The 20,246-nt window shown below is 44.0% G+C and overlaps 1 protein-coding gene across 7 annotated transcripts in view; it reads right to left on the reverse strand.

Moving 5' to 3' along the window:
- INPP4B (inositol polyphosphate-4-phosphatase type II B) overlaps window positions 1–20,246 on the reverse strand; it is an 812,760-nt gene that overhangs the window by 237,431 nt on the left and 555,083 nt on the right. For all 7 annotated transcript variants that reach the window (XM_033939865.1, XM_033939855.1, XM_033939874.1 and 4 more), the window contains one exon: window positions 17,346–17,523. In XM_033939865.1, coding sequence (XP_033795756.1) covers window positions 17,346–17,523 — 178 coding nt within the window. The remainder of the gene's footprint in view (window positions 1–17,345; window positions 17,524–20,246) is intronic.

Below are 20,246 nucleotides of genomic sequence, written 5' to 3' on the forward strand. Positions count from 1 at the left end.
AAACGCATGGACAGATTTCAACCAAACTTGGTACACATATGACTTACTATCTGGTGAAAAATATTGTGAGGGTGAGAAGGGGGTGACACATACAAATTATGAAAAACGACAGATTTTAGTGTCTACCCCATAGTTTTCGGGCTCGCTGAGATGAATACTCAGCCTAACTCTGAAATGCATGGAGAGATTTCAACCAAACTTGGTACATTTACTATCTGGGATAAAATACTGTGCAAGTGGGAAGGGGGTGACATGTAAATATTATTGAAAACAACAGATATTAGTGTCTAACCCAGGGGTGTCAAAGTCCCTCCTCGAGGGCCGCATCCAGTCGGGTTTTCATAATTTCCCCAATGAATATGCATGAGATCTATTTGCATGCACTGCTTTCATTGTATGCAAATAGATCACATGCATATTCATTGGGGAAATCCTGAAAACCCGACTGGATTGCGGCCCTCAAGGAGGGACTTTGACACCCCTGGTCTAACCCATACTTTTCGGGCTCACTGAGTTGAATACTGACACTCCCGATACCGTTTAAGGGCTAGATTCACTAAGCTCATCGTGTCCCGACCAGTTTGCAAGCCTTCTCCGACCCTGACCTGATTCACTAACCTTCTGTCTGATCCAATCTGCACCCGATCCGATCCGCACATGCAAATGAGGGGAAATTGCCTGCATAAGTAGGAAGGCAACGATTCACTAAACAGAAGAAGGAACACCAATTGGGCTTACCGATCCAAAAAGAAGCGACCGCTCACGTCCTTGCCGAGGGTCCTGCTCTCTGCCGCCCTGAAATCCCAGCCCTGCCGCCCTGAAATCCCAGTGTCAAAAGTAAAACATCTCCCTTAAGTGCAAAAAGCCCCCTGTTCTCTGCCGCCCTGCAAGCCCATGGTTTTAACCCGCGGGTTTAAAGCGGGACTGCACTACAGCGTGTTCTGCAAAGCGTGTTCTGTTCCAGTGAAATGATTCTCGTGGGGCCAGCGAGTGCAGCCACCCCTCCTCCCTTTCATTTTGACCTCAAGCTTGTGCAGAGAGCAGGCGCATGCATGGATCACATCTACAGGCAAAAAGGAACCCGCTGCGGAACCTGGGATCCCTTCAATTATTCCGCAAACAACTGAAAACCTGGCTTTTCTCTAATATATAACACTATTCCCCCCCCTTCTCTTCCTTCTATATACATGCTCATGTAAATTTTTCCCCTCTCTCTTCTTATATTTTTTAAGCTTGTAAACCGTGCCGAGCTCCACTTCCGCGGAGATGATGCGGTATATAAACTTAAGGCTTAGTTTAGTTTAGTTTAAGATGGTCGGCGCATGCGTCTGGATCGCTCTGCAGCGATCCATGAGGTCGCTGTGGGGGGGGTGTCTGATCACTTCATTTGCATGAGGTCTCTGTAGTGAATCGGTCGCCCGGCAAGACTCGGCCACTGATTGCACAGATCGGTGAGTTTTTGTGAATCTAGGCCTAAGTCCAAGTTCAGCCCCACAGAGAGGGACATTCCTTTTTTTTTTTTTTTTTTTAGTTCAAATAATTTTTATTTTGAAAATTTTTTAAAACATTCAGACAGAAGAATATGCAGTTCAAAATATTTCCATACAACGGTCATAAATATAAGCTAGGGATACATATGCATCTTACACACAAAAACAACCCTCCCCCCCTTGCAGAGAGTGTAGTATCATGCGTACACTTACTTACCACACTTGCTGGAACATTGGTCCGCAACTTGGCAACTAAGTTTTAATGCACCTTGGCAACAGAAATCCATGCGGAACTTACACCCTAAATGTTGTGACCTTAGCAAGAACCACTGCAGAACGGGACTTGGGAGTAATCATTAGCGAAGACATGAAGTCTGCCAACCAAGTGGAGAAAGCTTCATCCAAGGCTAGACAAATGATGGGTTGTATCCGAAGAAGTTTCGTCAGCCGGAAGACCGAAGTTATAATGCCATTGTACAGATCCATGGTGAGACCTCATCTGGGATATTGTGTACAATTCTGGAGACCGCATTATCAAAAAGATGTGCAGAGAGTTGAGCCGGTTCAGCGAATGGCCACCAGGATGGTCTCAGGACTCAAGGATCTCCCGTATGAGGAAAGGCTGGGTAAGTTGCAGTTATACTCACTCGAGGAGTGTAGAGAGAGGGGGGATATGATTGAGACGTTCAAATATGTCACGGGTCGTATTGAGGTGGAAGAGGATATCTTTTTTCTTAAGGGACCTACGGCGACAAGAAGACAATCGTTGAAACTCAGGGGTGGGAGATTTCATGGTGACACCAGGAAGTACTTCTTCACCGAGAGGGTGGTAGATCATTGGAATAGTCTTCCACTGCAGGAAATCCAGGCCAGCAGCACGCTGGACTTCAAGAGAAAATAGGATAAGCATATGGGATCACTTCAGGGAAGAATTTAGGGGGTGGGTCATTAGAGTGGGCAGACTTGTTGGGCCGTGGCCCTTTTCTGCCATCACCTTCTATGTTTCTATATCCACTTATACACATCCATTACATTTAACCTTTATTTCCCACATACTTATTAACTGGCAACCATATTTTGTCAAATTTTGCTTTTTCCCCCCTTTTTTCAAAAATAGCTGCTTCATATTTCCCGATCATACATACTGAATTCCACCAAAAAAGAAATGACAATGAATTTGACATTCCTGTGCGGGGTGACATATGGGGGTGGGTTGGGGAATGTGGGCTATGTGTGTGTGGGGGGGGAGGGGGTGACATGTGGGGGATGGGACATTTCGGGATAAATAAATATCCAGGCAACGCCAGGTAGTCTGCTAGTACAAATATAAAATCTGAGTCTTTGTCACATTAACCCCCTTCATTACTATCGTCTCGCGCGGGTTTTAGCGCTGGCAGTGGCGGTAACTGCTCTGATGCTCATAGAAATTCTATGAGCATCGGAGCAGTTACCGCCACTGCTAGCACTAAAACCCGCGCTACGCATTAGTAAAGGAGGGAGTACGTTTAAGATGATTCTGAAACGTCCAATCTTTAACCATCTGTAAACAGTTGTCTAGTTGCAAAAGAGCATTCGTCAAAGATCCCTGGACTGGAGCCAGAAACTGTGGGCTCCTTTTACGAAGGTGCGTTAGGGCCTTAGCGCGCGGAATAGTGCGCGCTAAAATGCCACGCGCGCTAGCCGCTACCGCCTCCTCTTGAGCAGGCGGTAGTTTTTCGGCTAGCGCGCGCTATAGCACGCGCTAATCCGGCGCGTGCGCTAAAAACGCTAGCGCACCTTTATAAAAGGAGCCCTGTATGTCATCAGTAGATGGCTAGTACAGAACGAAAGTAGAATTGTCCCAATCGGAATGGTGCACAAAAGAAGAGTGTCTTTCAACTCATCTGATAAATCCAAATGCCTTTATTCATCCAAAATTCATATAATGACTCAGCGACCCGACATGCACATGTTTCGGCCTACTCGGCTTGCCTCAGGAGTCTAAAGAGTCTTCTGGTGTATAAAAATGATGCACAAAACCTCTAAAAACTGCTTTGGAAAGACGTGTAGCAATGCTAGCTAGGTCGCAGTGTTTAGCATTGCTACACGTCTTTCCAAAGCAGGTTTTGTGCATCATTTTTATACACCAGAAGACTCGTTAGACTCCTGAGGCAGGCCGAGTAGGCCGAAACATGTGCATGTCGGGTCGCTGAGTCATTATATGAATTTTGGATGAATAAAGGCATTTGGATTTATCAGATGAGTTGAAATACACTCTTTTTTTGTGCACCATTCTGATTGGGACAATTCCACTTTTGTTCTGTACTTTTGTGTTTGTGGTTTTGTTTCCCCTGTTTCTTTTTCGATCAGTAGAAGGCTAAACATTTATACCTAATTTTCTGAGTTCCTGAGACAGCAAGTAGATGTTAAAAAGATCAGCCAATAAGGAAGACCCTTGAGGCCCGCCTTTTGTAAGTGCAAATCAGTCAGAACAATCCTGAGAGACGTCAACACAAGTCCTATAAGTGAAAAAGGAACAAAAACCAAACCCTAACTCCCATACCCAAAGATCTCAACCTCAACAATAAAATCTGATGATTGATTGTATCAAAATGCAGACGTAATATCCAACGCAATCATGAAAAAACAATCGCCATGATCAAGGCCCACTCATATAACATCCAGAGTGGACACCAACAGCAACTCTGTAGAGTTTTAGGACACAATCCAAACTGCAAATCGTCAAGCTTAGCAAGAATATCCTGAAGCTGGGAAAGCACAACCTTCTCAAATACTTTAGCATTGGGTGACAATGCCCTAGTTTGGACCCCTCGGCCGATTGTTTAACAAAGGGTGAACTCCTGCTTTCTTCAGTCTACTAGGCCTACAGCCCTCAGCTAATGATCATGACACCGGTGGCGTAGCAATGGTGAGAGATGCCTGGAGCGGTGGAACCCCTCCCCGACCTCTTCTCCGTCTCCCACGCCCAACCGCTCCTTCCCCACCCCCTCCTACTGCAGGGTTACCAGACGTTCGGATTTATCCGGACGGCTTTTCAAAACCCAGCACTTTGTCCGGGTTTTGAAAAGCAGATCGCGTCGGGAGGGGCTTCCGCGCATGCCCTCCTGAGACAAGCAGGCTGAGGGGGCGGGGCTAGAGGCTAGGGTGTGGCATGGGCAAAAAACAGGGCGGGGATGGGTGGTATTTGGCTGACCTGAGGGCGGGTCTATGGGTCTGGATTTTACATTCGTAAAATCTGGTAATCCTAATCTGATGTAATAGATAAACCTGTAGGGTTCAATATTTGTGGATTTACAAACCAAAGATCCAATACATGGCCTGCTTTGTGTGTGGCAGCCGAAACAATTTGAAGCCTTCCTAAACCTTCAAGAGCATTAAAGAATGTTGCAGCCTGCAAATTCACTTTAACCTGATCTTCATGAACATTAAAATCCCCTAACAAGATGGTACAACCCGAATCAATTTTATTCTCAAGTAGCACATCAAAATAGGATGCCATGTCAGAAAGCAACAATCCAGGGGGACAGTAGCTTAACAGAAGATTAATTCTCAGAGGCCAGCAACAAAAATTCAATTCCGCTATTATTATGCAATTCAACAGAGGAGAACAAACAACTCTGTTTAGCTAGAATTAACAAATCCCCTCTTGATGCCTTGAGGCTTAGAAAAGGCCACGTAATCCATCACGTACAATTGATTTAGCAATACACCATCAGAATCCAACAACCACGATTCTGTAATACACAACACATTCAGATAGGCACTGGAAAGAAGGTCATCAATAATTACAATCTTGTTTCTCACTAAGCGAGAATTAACCAACAATATGTTCAGAACAGCTGTAAAATCTATAGATTTTGCAGAATCAATAGTCTCAATCTGAATCAAATTATTATACAAAATTTGAAACTGTTTCCTCTCATTAAAAATCCCATAGTTCCCCTACAAACTGGTTTATAACCCCTGATCAAATAGCTCAATTACAAACAAATACCTACAAAAATCCTGCAAGACTTTAATCACACCTCCTCGGTCCTCCGAAATCCGCATGAAGGAGTGCACAAAGGAGTGCTTCTTTGTCACGCTACTTCGTCGGTGTGACAGAGTCGGCGCACGACTTCCAGCACTGACTCCCTTCTTATCAACCTCTCGCCACGCTGTGATGTCACGGTGGGCGGGGCTTCACACTGTCCCAGGAGGAAGCTAGGCAGGGGCTGGAGGAGAGAACAGGCAAAATCCAATCCATCGCTGATGATACCAGGCAAGAAGAGATGGCTACAAAAGTCTCTCCGGCACTAACTCCCCCCTTAACCTTGTTCGTGTAATTTTTCAATGACATTCCCTATGTGCGGGCGAGCGTTGTGAAGAATGAGTCGCTCAGCCAAGAGCAACTGAGGTCGGCTTTTGTGCATTTTTCTGTGCTTTTTTTTGCAAAAAATCATAATAATATACTTCTGTGACACTTCATCTACATGGAACTTTGTCTGTGATGATGTATGATCATAAGCAAAAATCATCATTTGTTTGACTTTTGATTGAGCTCATCGAAATTTTTTTGGTTGTGGGGAAGATGGAATTCTCCACTCATTATTGAAAAACTACGCGAATATGGCTGGGAGGTGTTACCTCATGCTCCCTACAGCCCAGACATGAGTCCACCAGAATTTGACCTTTTTCCAAAGTTGCACCAACCTATGCGTGGACATCATTTTGCATCTCTGGAAGAGCTTTCTTCCGCCGGTACCCGAGTCATTCAGCAACTGACCTAAAATGGTGTCTTGGATGGAATAATGAAGTTTCCCGGACATTAGGACTCGGTCATTGCAAAGCAGGGAGACTATATTGAAGGACTGTAAAGAAATACTTGAAAAAAAAAATAAAACATGTAAATAAAAAAAAAAAATAGTGTGCATTATTTATGAAATGACCCTCGTATAATGGAAAGAACATGAGACACCCTCCAGTCATGTTGTGAGATGTTTGGTAACTGCTTTATCTGTTACTTTTTATTTTTTGAGTGATTTTGAGTTTTTGTTTTTGGTAGTCCACTCGGCGTTTGAAGTTGCTGTCGAAGTGAGTTCTCTGAAGGAGCTGGTTTGGCGCAACGTCAGAACCTGCAAGCATTTATCAACAGATAGCATCAGATAAGTTCACCAAACACTCAAATATATACAATACATAATAATAATAATTTATTTTTGTATACCGCTATACCAAAGATGGTTCAAAGCGGTTCACAACAAAAATTACAATCAATGAAGTTAAAAGATGACATAAAATTGATCAATTAAAAATTAAAAGACATCTATTGAGACAACGATGAGTTAAACAGTAACACAGCTATGATATAATCTTGTCAAACAGACGTATCTTTAACGATTTTCTAAAATCTGAATAGGAAGTAGCCTCTAGTATTGGTTTTCCAAGCCACGTATTCAGTTTAGCTGCCTGGAATGAAAAAATTCTGTCAAAGAACTTCTTGTATTGACAGGATTTTATAGAAGGGTAGACTTGTTCTAGGTGTGCTCTTGTTGGAATAGTTAAAAAAAGAAAGTGAGAAGCAAGATAGTCTCGTAGCATCCCAAAAACTGCTTTGTAACAAAAACAGGAAAACTTAAATAAAACTCTGGATTCTACCGGCAACCAGTGAAGTTTTTGATAGAAGGAAGAAATGTGCTCCCATTTTTTAAATCCAAAAATGAGGCGAACAGCCGTGTTCTGGATCAGTCTGAGTTTTTTGAGTATTTTTTTTGTAAGCCCCTAAATATACAATATTACAGTAATCTAAAATACTCAAAATGGATGACTGTAACCAGCAAACGAAACGAGGCTTCATCAAAGAACTTCTTGATGGTGTGGAGCTTCAAGAGAGCCGAAATACATTTCTTAAACAATAGGTCTGTATGTTTTTCTAGGGTCAGATGTTTATCCAGAGTTACACCCAATATTTTTATGGATTGCTCAACGTGAATCGTGATTTCTTTTATCTTTTCATTGGGCGTTGCTAAAAAAAAATTAAAAATAGTTTTTTCAGTATTTAATTTCAATTTAAAAGCAATCAATAATCCAATGCTCGATCTGATTTAAAATATTTGCCAAAGAATTAGTAAAATCAGATGACAAACAGGTTAACAGAACAATTACTGTGACGTCATCTGCATAAATATAAAACATAAGAACATAAGAACTGCCGCTGCTGGGTCAGACCAGTGGTCCATCGTGCCCAGCAGTCTGCTCACGCGGCGGCCCTTAGGTCAAAGACCAGCGCCCTAACTGAGTCTAGCCTTACCTGCATACGTTCTGGTTCAGCAGAAACTTGTCTAACTTTGTCTTGAATCCCTGGAGGGTGTTTTCCCCTATGACAGACTCCGGAAGAGCGTTCCAGTTTTCTACCACTCTCTGGGTGAAGAAGAACTTCCTTACGTTTCTATGGTATCTATCCCCTTTCAACTTTAGAGAGTGCCCTCTCGTTCTCCCCATCTTGGAGAGGGTGAACAACCTGTCCTTATCTACTAAGTCTATTCCCTTCAGTACCTCGAATGTTTCAATCATGTCCCCTCTCAAATTACATAGGAAACAAAGTCTTTTGACGTGCTGTGACTGAATGAAAGAGCTACATTTAGGGGTGTGACCCCGATTGTGGTCTCTTTACCAACAAGGTCCTGAGCACTCTATTCACCATCGGCACAGTGGTTTGAGCTACAATCTCAGCACCCTGAGGTTGTGGTTTCAAATCCCCCCATTGCCCTGGGTACACTAGATAGAGCTTGAGCCCAGATAGGGAAATATGATAAAGTACCTGGATTTAAAACCACTTAGGATGTATTAGCATTGCATCAGGTGGGGGGGGGGGTTCCTATTTTTTGAAGTACCTGCATGGTACAGCCGTGGCAGCCAGTTAAATGATGCAGATGTTCTTCCTAGCTTGATGGCACACCCATATGTATGATATAGCTGCAGCAGACAACTTAATATCATGACTATAGCAGCCATATCTATCTTATCTATCTCAGTTGCCTTTAGGGAACAGAATGAACCCACCATCTGTATCGTACTGTTCTAAAAATCACTATAGAGCAGTGGTCTCAAACTCAAACCCTTTGCAGGGCCACATTTTGGATTTGGAGGTACTTGGAGGGCCTCAGAAAAAAATAGTTAATGTCTTATTAAAGAAATGACAATTTTGCATGAGGTAAAACTCTTTATAGCTTATAAATCTTTCCTTTTGGCTAAGTCTTAATAAAAATATTGTAATTTATAGCTAGAGACATATGATCAAGATACTGTTTTATTTTACTTTTATGATTATGATAAACATAGCGAGGGCCTCAAAATAGTAACTGGCGGGCCACATGTGGCCCCCGGGCCACAAGTTTGAGACCACTGCTATAGAGCAAACCGGTACCAGCAGGTTGTACTCCACTCTTCCACAGCACCCGGTAACTGTGATTCGGGTTATTCTTCCCAATGTGCATCACTTTGCATTTGTCCACATTAAATTTCATCTGCCATTTGGACGCCCAGTCTTCCAGTTTTCTAAGGTCCGCCTGCAGTTTTTCATAGCCCGCATGCGTTTTAACAACTTTGAATAGTTTAGTGTCATCTGGAAATTTAATCACCTCTCTCGTCGTTCCAATTTCCAGATCATTTATAAATAAGTTAAATATAAAATGAATGCTGACATGTTGGAGCATAGCAATTTATTTAAATTGGTTTGGGGACCACTGACATCTTTTATTTCTTCATTATAGTTGGTTTTTTGTCTTTAATTTTTGTTTATTTCCATACACATCCAGGGAAGGGTGAGGTTGGGGGGAGGAATACTTGTATCTTAATTTTAGCCCTTTGAATACATACATCAAGGTGGGTGGGAGGACAGTGGGATTATGTTACTACTTTAAATAGGGAAAGGTTACTGAAAGAATCTATTGGCTTCTTTTACAAAGCCAAGGCAACAGCCCCGAAGCCCTTTAAATCTCTAAGGGCTTCGGGGCCTTTAGCGCAGCGCAGCCGCTAGCGCGGATTTGTAAAAGAGGCCTTATGTATTTATGTTTTTGTTGACTAGTTATTGGATGGGTGGGTTTAAATGCTCATGTATGTCTGTAAGATGAATGTGCTTTTCTTGATTTATTATATGTTTATATACTTCTGTATTGTACTGTTGATATATGAAAATCAATAAAGATTTAAAAAAAATAAAAAATTAAATAGCATCGATCCCAGTACAGACCCCTATGGCACTCCACTGTTTACTCTCCTCCATTGAGAAAAATGACCATTTAATCCTACCTTCTTGTTATCTATCCGATAACTAATTCCTGGGTGGCTGATGGGCGTGAGGATCGCCTGGTCAGGGAAAGCTCAGACCCTGTTCTGGAAGTTGAAGGATTAGTGAAAATCAGATCTGCTTTTAGTGTTGAAGATTCTGGTAGTCCTTGCCCAGGTAAAACCTTAGTTGTCTATACACTTCTCACTCCAATTTTCACAGCAGAGAGTTTGCGAGCACACTGTAATACTTAGAAGAGATTTAAGTATAAAAGAGTAGTTAAGAGCAAAAAAAATAGGAAAACGGGAGATCTTGCTGGCCTTATGATGAAAAGCCCTTGCAATGAGCATGCCAGCATTAAAAAAAATATTTGCAGAAGAAGAAAAAGTAAAATACAAATTGTCCCTTAAAGTAAATTGGTTGCAACGTTGATCATTACACGTTTCATTAAAGAACCATTTCTACGTCTCTTTGGTGTAACTTCACTCACTTTCCATTCCAGCATCTTTGCAGTCTGCTTAGCATATGAAAGATGCTGCTTTCAGATGTTTAGCCGACTGCAAAGATGGTCAAATACAACTCTCGGGAAGATATCAAAGTCTCTCTTCGTTAATCTTCCCCTGATTCATTTTGGTGGATTTTAGCTTTCGGTATCTCTCTAGTGCTCCCCACTCTGTCTCTTGGCTGAATGGTGACAGAGTTTCCGTGCTCTTATCCCAGTAATAGACACATAGAAAAAGAGAGAAATGAAGGCACATAAGGACCACATGGCTTATCCAGTCTGCCCATCCATGCCATCTACTTTCCCTTCCACTCCCCTTATGATCATACATATTTGTCCCAAGCTTTCTTGAATTCAGATATAGTTTTTAGTCTCCATCACCTTCGCTGGGAAGCCAGTCCACAAATTCACCATTTCTGTGAACAAGTATTTCCTCAGGTTACTTCTGAGTTTGTCCCTGTTTAACTTCATCCTATGCCCTCTCATTCCAGAGCTTCCTTTCAAATGAAAGAGTCTCGACTCATGCGCATTTACGCCACGTAGGTATTTAAACGTCTCTATCATAATGATGATAATAATAATGACTTTATTTATATCCCTTGGAAGCTTGATTGCGGGATAGATGTTGTTGATTGGTGCGGATTTACTGACGTCATGGGGGTGTGGTACAAATTGCGTGCAAGGAACGCCGTGGCCATATGTGGCTTTCAAAATGGTCGCGGGATGAATGGAATGGTGCAAGTCAACAGGTTAGTAAGTTTGTTTTAATTGAATGTGCAAGGTTATCTTTGTAAGCATGCTATAAGGCAATCTGTGTGTTTTTATACAGTCGCAGCACTAGCCCCGTCCTGATGAAGAAGGCGAAATGCGTTGGTGGGGAAATAGTGCGGCCACACAGAGTCTATGCATAAGTTAAGTGCATTATCCATTATTGAATTTTAAAGAATGGAATACCTGAATGAATACGTTTAAATGATAAGATTAAAGTTCTATATAAGATATGAAGAAGAAATATTGATATAATCGTGAAAAGACACAAGGACATAAAGGTTTAAAGAAAGTAGAACGAAAGTTTGCATCAAAGGCTAAGAGCTCAATTTGAATACAAAATAAGTTAAAAAATTAGTTCTGATATACACCGGGTGAATTGTGTTCATATAACATTGTTTAGTTCTTTGCACTCCGAGTCAATACATGGCAAGATAGCGTGTGTGCTTTGGAGTTTAACTGGTCGCTTGCCGTATAGCCATTGATTGGTTGTTTATTTATATCCCGTCATACCTTTTCAGTTCAAGACGGTGTACAATAATCACAGGATACAGTGAACTTGCTGTGCGAATAGTTAGGCATAGATATTACAGCATTCGATTAGAAGGGGAACAAACAAGTAGATCTTATAGCAATGAAAGAGAAATGGCATTGGATGAAGAGAGGTGCCTTTGATTGCATCCTTGGATTAGAGATGGGAAGAGCAAGCAGAGGATACGCTTTGGGATTGGCGTGGGATTGAACGATTTGTGGGGATTATGCAAACTGAGGGTTTTCCGGTGTGGGGAGGGCATATAGCTTAGGAAGTGGGATGGGGCGTGGGGGGAGGGGGAATAGCTGGAAGGGGAAAATGGCTGGAGCAGAGGCTCGGGCTGTTAGATGAATTTGTCGAATAAGTTGGTTTTTAGTGCTTTTCTAAATAAATGGTATGACGGAGAGTTCAGGAGGAGGCCACTTAGGGTGTTGTTCCATATTCCTGAGTTCAGTCCAGGAATCTTTTGAAATGACAGCCTCTTGGCATAGGGAATGTGAAAAGTAAAGGTCGTTTGGGAGAGGCGGGGTTTGTCTTGTAGGGAAAAGTGGTTCAGGAGATAGGTTGGAGCAGAGTCGGATGGTGTTTTGTAGCAGAGGCAGCCAAATTGGAATATGATTCTTGCCTCGATCGGAAGCCAGTGAAGTTTTTTGAAGTAAGGGGCGATATGATCAAATTTTTTCAGGCCAAATATCAAAAGTACCACCGTGTTTTGGATTAACCTCAGTTTCTTGATGGATTTCTTGTGGGATCCAAGGTAAATGATGTTGCAGTAATCTAGAGATCCTAGGATGAGGGATTGAACTAGCAAGCTGAATGATGTGAAGTCGAAGAGAGGCTTTAGTGTGCGTAGTTTCCACAATATGTTAAAGCATTTTTTGATTAGGATGTTGGTATGGGCCTCAAGTGTCAGATGTTGGTCGAGGGTGAATCCTAGGATTTTTATTGTGGGATTGATGATGAATTTTGTTCCGTTTAGGTCGATTGAGGGTTCAATGGCTCTATTTGGCAGGGAGGCCATGAAGAATTTGTTTTTTTCTGGATTTAGTATAAGTTTCAAGTTTTTTGTCCAGTGTATAAACTGGTTCATGACTGAAGAGATGAGGAATTTGGATTCGGTCGAAAGGGTGGAAATGGGGATAATGATTGTGATGTTATCAGCATAGATGTGAGATTTGAGGTTCAGTTTAGATAGTGTATGGCCTAGTGAGGCCATGTATAGATTGAACAGTGTTGGGGAAAGAGGGGAACCCAGAGGTACAGCGAGAGATTAGAGAAACTGGGCCTCTTTTCCCTTGAAAAGAGGAGACTGAGAGGGAACATGATCGAAATGTTCAAGATAATGAAGGGAATAGACTTAGTAGATAAAGAGAGGATGTTCACCTTCTCCAAGGTAGGGAGAACGAGAGGGCACTCTCTAAAGTTAAAAGGGGATAGATTCCGTACAAACGTAAGGAAGTTCTTTTTCACCTAGAAAGTGGTGGAAAACTGGAACGCTCTTCTGAGTGCTGTCGTAGGGGAAAACACCCTCCAGGGATTCAAAACAAAGTTAGACAAGTTCCTGCTAGACCAGAACATACGCAGGTAAGGCTAGATCCAGTTAGGGCTCTGGTCCCTTACCTAAGGTCCGCCGTGTGAGTGGACTGCTGGGCACGATGGACCACTGGTCTGACCCAGCAGCGGCAATTCTTATGTTCTTATGATTGTGAGTGGGTTTGTTCGCTGATGACTTGGTAGGATCTGCTTTTCAGGAATCCCTTGAACCAGTTGAGTACGTGGCCCGAGAAACCGATGTTGTCTAGGCAGCTGAGGAGTATATCGTGATCCACCAGGTCAAATGCGCTGCTCAAGTTGAATTGGAGTATTACTGCCTGGTTTCCTGTGCTGAGGGTGTGGGAGAGGTGGTCCACAATGGAGGCTAAGGCGGTTTCTGTACTGTGGTTAGAGCGGAATCCTGATTGGTACTCGTGTAGTATCTCCCCTCTCCCACCTTTCCTCCAAAGTATACAGATTAAGATCTTTAAGTCTGTCCCCACACGCCTTATGATGAAGACCACATACCATTTTAGTAGCCTTCCTCTGGACTGACTCTATCCTTTTTATATCTTTTTGAAGGTGCGGCCTCCAGAATTGTACACAATATTCTAAATGAGGTCTTAGAGTTTTATACAGGGGCATCAATACCTCCTTTTTCCTACTGGCCATACCTCTCCTTCTAGCTTTCGCCGTCACCTTTTCAACTTGTTTGGCCACCTTAAGATCATAAGACAATAATCTCTTACAATTTTGATGAAACTTGATTCAATTTGGTAAAACATCTATAGCAATGAATTTAGCATAATTTATGAATATCTAAAAAAAATGTTTGCCAATTAATTGTAGAATTTGGCCCGCGATTTAGCCTTTTTTTCAGATTTCGGCCCCTTGTGTGATTGAGTTTGACACCCCTGGTATACACTTTCCCCAATGTCATTTCCAATTCTGGAAACAGTCCTTAAACGCATCTTTAGGAATCGCCAAAAGTTGCTGCGTCAGATTTTGCTTTATGTCCTCAATGGTGTAGAATTGTTTTCCTTTCAGTGTGGATTTAAGTTTAGGAAAGAAGCCAGCGGGGACCAAGTCAGGAGAGTAAGGTGGCTGGGGAAGAATTGTCATCGCGTTTTGGCGCAAAATTCTCAAATTTTCACACATTCAAAACACCTTTCACGACTCATGACATGTTTCCCGTAAGCCACTTTCGACATTTCATAAGTTTCTACAGTGGTCGTACCCAATTTAAAACAGAACTTCAGGCTTTAGTGCTGCTCTTTGAGGTCGCACGTGATGAAAAATAGCCGATCGCTTTCACAAAAACTACTGTAGCTCAGAGATGAAAACAGATATGAACAAGGAGAAAAAAATGGAGGTTACTCGTGAGGTTTCAAGCTACTCAACACCGCCTGGCGCGTCTCCAAAGAACTTCCCGTTGGTGTGCAATTTAAACTGTCCTGGAACGTTTTGAACAGACCTAATGCATGATTTATTTTAATATCTTGACGATGAAAGGAAAACTCAGTAACATCCTATGCAATCTGGAACTATTGCACAATGTACCCTAGGAGCCACCTTAGATAACCTAAATGTCACATCCTTCAGCTATGCAGACGACATCACCATACTCCTCCCCTTCGACCCATCAGAGCCCACCACCACAGCAAAGCTGGAAACCACCCTAGATACAGTAGAAAAATGGATGATGGATCACAAACTAAAACTAAACTCAGAAAAAACAAAATTCCTTTTGCTCAAAAAGGCCAAAACTCCTACCATCACAGATCTGATAATCAAAAATACCAAATACCCAATACAACCCGAACTAAAACTCCTTGGAGTTACAATAGACAGATGCTGCACAATGCAGTCCCAAATCAACAAGACGACCCAGAAAGCTTTTCTAACCATGAGAAACCTACGTAAAATCAGAAAATTCTTCAACCAAACACAATTCAGACTAATAGTACAATCCTTAGTCTTAGGTCTGCTGGACTATTGCAACTCCCTATATCTTCCTTGTCCAGCCACTATGATAAAGCAACTCCAGACCATACAAAACACCGCCCTCAGACTGATCTACTCACTTAGAAAATATGATCACATAACAACTGCCTTCTTAGACTCTCACTGGCTACCCATACAAGCACGAATTCAATTCAAATTCCTCTGCCTATTATTCAAAGCGTTACACAGCTCTTCCCCCTCCTACCTAAACAACCGCTTAAACCAGATCTCCACCACAAGACACAGAAGAACCCTGAAACCCTTTTGCCTTCCCCCCCACTCAAAGGCACACAACGCAAGAAAATGACAACCTTCTGGCAACACAAGCAGCAAAACTCAACCATTCCATCTCCAATCTGCTGACAACATCGGACGACTTCAAAACATTCCGAAAAGAAATCAAAACCCTGCTTTTCAAAAAATTCATCCAAATATCTTAACCCCTCTTCACCTACCTCCAGTTAATTCACCTACCTCCAGAGAATTCACCTACCTCCAGATAACTCTCCCCCAAATATCCCACCTCAACACCTTCCAAGTAAACAGACCCCTAAAATAGATTGTAATCTTACCTACTCTAACTGTATTCCATTTGCTAATATCACACAGTTCGGCACTGTCAGTTTACTATCCAACCCGTAAGTTCCCCTAGAATTCTATCCAGCTACTCCCCTAAAAAAAAAATAATAATAATAATAAAAAAAAAAAAAAAATTTGTATCTTCACTGGAAAATGTCCAGTCAAATCTTCTGTAATGTGATCTTCACTGGAAAATTTCCAGTCAAATCTTTTGTAATCCGCCTTGAACTGCAAGGTATAGGCGGAATAGAAATCCGTAATGTAATGTAATGTAATAACCGTTAATTTATAAATCTGCCCTCTCAGAGGCACAAATCAAGGTGAGCTGTCGAACTGGCTGCACACGTTTTACCACCGGTGTTTTCCAAACTGTGTGCCAGAAGAAGATGCCAATAAGCTCCAAATCCGGCACTCCACCTCCCTTCCCCACGCTGCAGCTTACAATCTTCAGGCCACCAGCAGCTTAAATGTGCAGCCTTCAACCACCCAAAAGCGTTCCCTCTGCTGTAGCATCCTGCCTCTTTGGGGACAGGAAGTTCAGGCATAGGAGAGAGCTTCTGGGGAACACTGAAGTCAGTGTGTTTAAGCTGCCGGTGGCTTGAAGATTGCAAGCTATAGCATGGGGAAGGGAGAGAGAGGTACTGGATCCTATGGGGAGAGAAATGCCACACCAGACTGGGAGGTGTAAGTGAGAAAATCGCCAAATTGGGGGACAGAAGGAAGGAGACAGATGACAGACCAGGGAAGGAAAGGAAAGAGAAGGGAAGGTAGAGGAGAAAGGGATGACAGACTACGGGGGAGGGAGGGAGATAGCAAGTTGGGGGGTGGAGAGAAAGAAAGAAGGGAAGGAGAGGAGATGAGAGAGATGCTAAATCATGCAGGAAAGGAGGGAAGGAGAGATAGGGTTCCAGATTTTCCTTCATGAAAATCCAGACCCATGGCCCCACCCCCAGGCCCGCCCAGTTCTGCCCATGCCACACCCCATCCCCACCACACTTAACCTGTTTGTGTGTCGGGACAGTATCCGCGCATGCCCGGATGCAACGTGATGACGTTGCATGCATGCATGGACGCAAGGCAATGACATCATGCATGATGTCACTGCTTTGCATCCGCGCGTTCGTGGATGTCATCCCGGACACAGCACCAGTTTTGAAAAGCCGTCCGGACCCCCGGACATGTCCTCAAAAGAAGGACATGTCCAGGGAAATCTTTGGACGTGCAGCAACCCTAAGGAGAGAGATACCAGATTGGGGTGTGTGGAGAAAAATGCCAGACCATGGAGGAATGGGGTGGGGGAGAGAACTGTTAGTATTTTTTTTAATGGTGTGCCTAAGTGAAAAGAAAAACCTGACACAGTAAGGGTGCCATGAACTGAAAATATTTGGGAACCACTGAACTAAACTATAGGTAACATACACACAAAAACACACAGAAGAGCTTGTCAAAGCTTTACCCCCTCAGAATCACTGTGAAAAGAAATAGGACTCAACTTTTATTAGGAACATTTTTTGAAACCCGTTTTTTTTTTTTCCAGAAGATATCAGAAATGACTTCATATTTCATGACACTATGAAATGCAATTTATGCAGGCATAACGCACTCACAAAGGGAACCAGAAGGGGACTTGAGCCATTTCAATTTTAATAACAGAAAAGATTTGAATCTTACTTTTTCCGAGAGCATCTTTAAAGAATTCCTCAAGCTGTCTGGAGAGCGCTGCCTTGCTGAATTAAGCAGGAGGTCTGCTCGGCTTGATATGAGAGGCCTTATTTGATGGATGTTGCTAAGGATTTCTTTTGCCTTTGCTGTGTTTTCGGGAGAATAATAAATACATTGGTAGCCGGCGCTGTAAAGCATAAATGCAGAGACACCATTAATATTAAACTGCAAGCAAAATACAATGTTAGTGTTTAAGAAAAGCCAAGGCATCGCTGCCTTACACAGGTGCGGCCTTGCTGAAAACTGGAACAGTTGGCTGAATCTTTAATCACAATCTTGCAATTCGCTATTAATCTCCCAAAGGTCTGAAGACTAGATCGCAGGGCACCAACTGCTACTGCCTGATTAATCGACAGATCACTCCTATTCTGTCCTAGGTAACATACACTTCCCCCGCAGTATTCGCGAATTCCGTATCTACGGATTCGGTTATTTGCGATTTTTGACCAAAAAATAAATTTTAATTTTTTGAGCTTTTTTTTTTTTTTTTTTAGCCCTGTAAGCCCCCCCTTAAGCCTTACCTGGTGGTCTAGCGGGTTTTCAGGCAGGAGCGATCTTCCCACGCTCTTGCTCCGTGCAGATCGCACACAGGAAATGGCTCGAGAGACTACGGGAGCTCAAGGCAGCCATTTCCTGTGAGCGATCTGCACAGGGCAGGAGCGTGGGAAGATCACTCCTGCCTGAAAACCCGCTAGACCACCAGGTAAGGCTTAAGGGGGGGGGCTTTCAGGGCTAAAAATAGCCGTGGGAAGCCTGGGATAAGGGCAGAACCGGCTCAAATATTATTCGCGGTTTTTCCATATTCGCGGGCCGGCTCTGCCCCTAACCCCAGTGAATTCAGAGGGGGAAGTGTAATTGGAATCTCAACCCCCTCTAAGAAAGCTGCATTCAATATAATGTCACTATTGTACATGCACACACCATGGGTTATTTTAATATCTTGTAGAGCAGGGCTGCCCAATTCCGGTCCTCGAGATCTACTGGCAGGCCAGGTTTTCAGGACATCCACAATGAACATGCATGAGAGAGATTTGCACGCCAAGAAGGCAGTGCAGGAAAATCTCTCTCATGCATATCCCTTGTGGATATCCTGAAAACCTGGCCTGCCAGTAGATCTCGAGGACCGGAACTGGGCAGCCCTGTTGTAGAGTATAACTGCAGCGTGTTTTGTGAGTAAAAATCAAGGCAATATCTAGACAACTGGCTGGAATTTGGAGGGAGAAACTTATTTTGATAAAAAGATAAGTAGTCTTGTTTACCCTGTTTTCTCTCCTCCTACCCACCTACCCTACCCTCCTCCTTCCTCCAAAAAGCAGCATACATCTCCCAAAATAACTCTTAAAAAATCAGAAAGCCCCCATTTTGCACAGAATGCTGACCTGGGGGTGTAGCCAGAAATCCATTTTGGGGGGGAGAGGTTCCAAAAAATGGACTGTGGGTCACGGTGTCAGGTCAAAAGCGCGCCGGGACAAAGGTGCGCCCAGACAATTGAGCGCAGCGCGCCGCTCTAAATTACTGTTTTTAGTGCTCCGACGGGGGTGTGTGGGGGGTAGACATCGCGCCGCGTTGTGGGGGCGTTGTGGGGGTTTGTAACCCCCCCACATTTTACTGAAAACTTCACTTTTTCCCTGTTTTTAGGGAAAAAGTAAAGTTTACAGTAAAATGTGGAGGGTTACAACCCCCCAAACCCCCCATAACGCCGGCGCGATGTCTATTAAGTAAACTGGGGGGGTTCCCCAACAAAAACCCCCTGTCGGAGCCCCTAAAACTGTAATTTAGAGCAGCGCGGCGGCATGCGCTGCGCTCAATTGTCGGCGCGCACTTTTGTCTTTCGCGCCGTTGTCTATGAACCCTGGATCCCGATATTCTCTCCACCTCACTGGTTACCTGCCCGCCAGCATAGGGTTCCCAGATTTTCCAAACAGAAAATCCAGACCACGAGACCCGCCCCCAGTTCCACCCACCCCCGCCCCATTACCGCCCCCAATCTCGCCTGCTCTCGTCGGGCAGGAGGGCATCCGCGCATGCCCTCCTGCCCAACGGGGATTTGTTGGAAGCTTTTCAAATCCCAGACCAAGTGCCTCCCCAACCAAAGACATCTCCTGCCCGGGTCCCACCTGCAGCAGCGCCTCATTCACTCAGGCACGCTTCGGCCGTTAATGGCGTCTCTCCTATGCACGCTCAGTTAGGCCTGAACTGAACGTGCACAAGAGAGCCGGCACTGACAGCCAAAACGTGCCTGAGTGAATAAAGTGCCGTTGCAGGCGCATCTCAGGTAGGCGATGTCTTCGGCTGGTGGAGCTTGGCATCCCCGCCAGCCATGAAGCCAGAGGGGTCCAGAGTAGAGGTCTGCACGGGAACGGGGATCGCGGGGATCCCGCGGGTCCCGCGGGGATCCCGCGGGTTCCCCCCCTGGCCCACGGGACTCCCACGGGGACGCCCCCTGGCCCACGGGACTCCCACGGGGATGCCCCCCTGACCCACGGGACTCCCACGGGGACGCCCCCTTGCCCACGGGACTCCCACGGGGATGAAAACAACCTACCTAAATTCTGGCGATGCAAGCATGCAGCTTAAGCTTACAAGTCTGGCGTCGCGTCGGGAAATAGCCATGTTGAGCAGTGAGCTCAGCACGTACACAGATGAAAGCCTTGCTTGCTGATTGGTCCGGCGGCCCCGCCCCACCGTGCCGCCGGACCAATCAGCAAGCAAGGCTTTCATCTGTGTACGTGCTGAGCTCACTGCTCAGCATGGCTATTTCCCGACGCGGGCATTAGGCTGTTTTTTTGTCATTTCGGGTGGGGGATGGCAGCGGCAGCAGCAGCCTGAAAAAGAAATCATCCTGGCCGG

This window comes from Geotrypetes seraphini, chromosome 1 (genome assembly GCF_902459505.1).
Source record: "Geotrypetes seraphini chromosome 1, aGeoSer1.1, whole genome shotgun sequence".
NCBI classification, from domain to species: domain Eukaryota; kingdom Metazoa; phylum Chordata; class Amphibia; order Gymnophiona; family Dermophiidae; genus Geotrypetes; species Geotrypetes seraphini.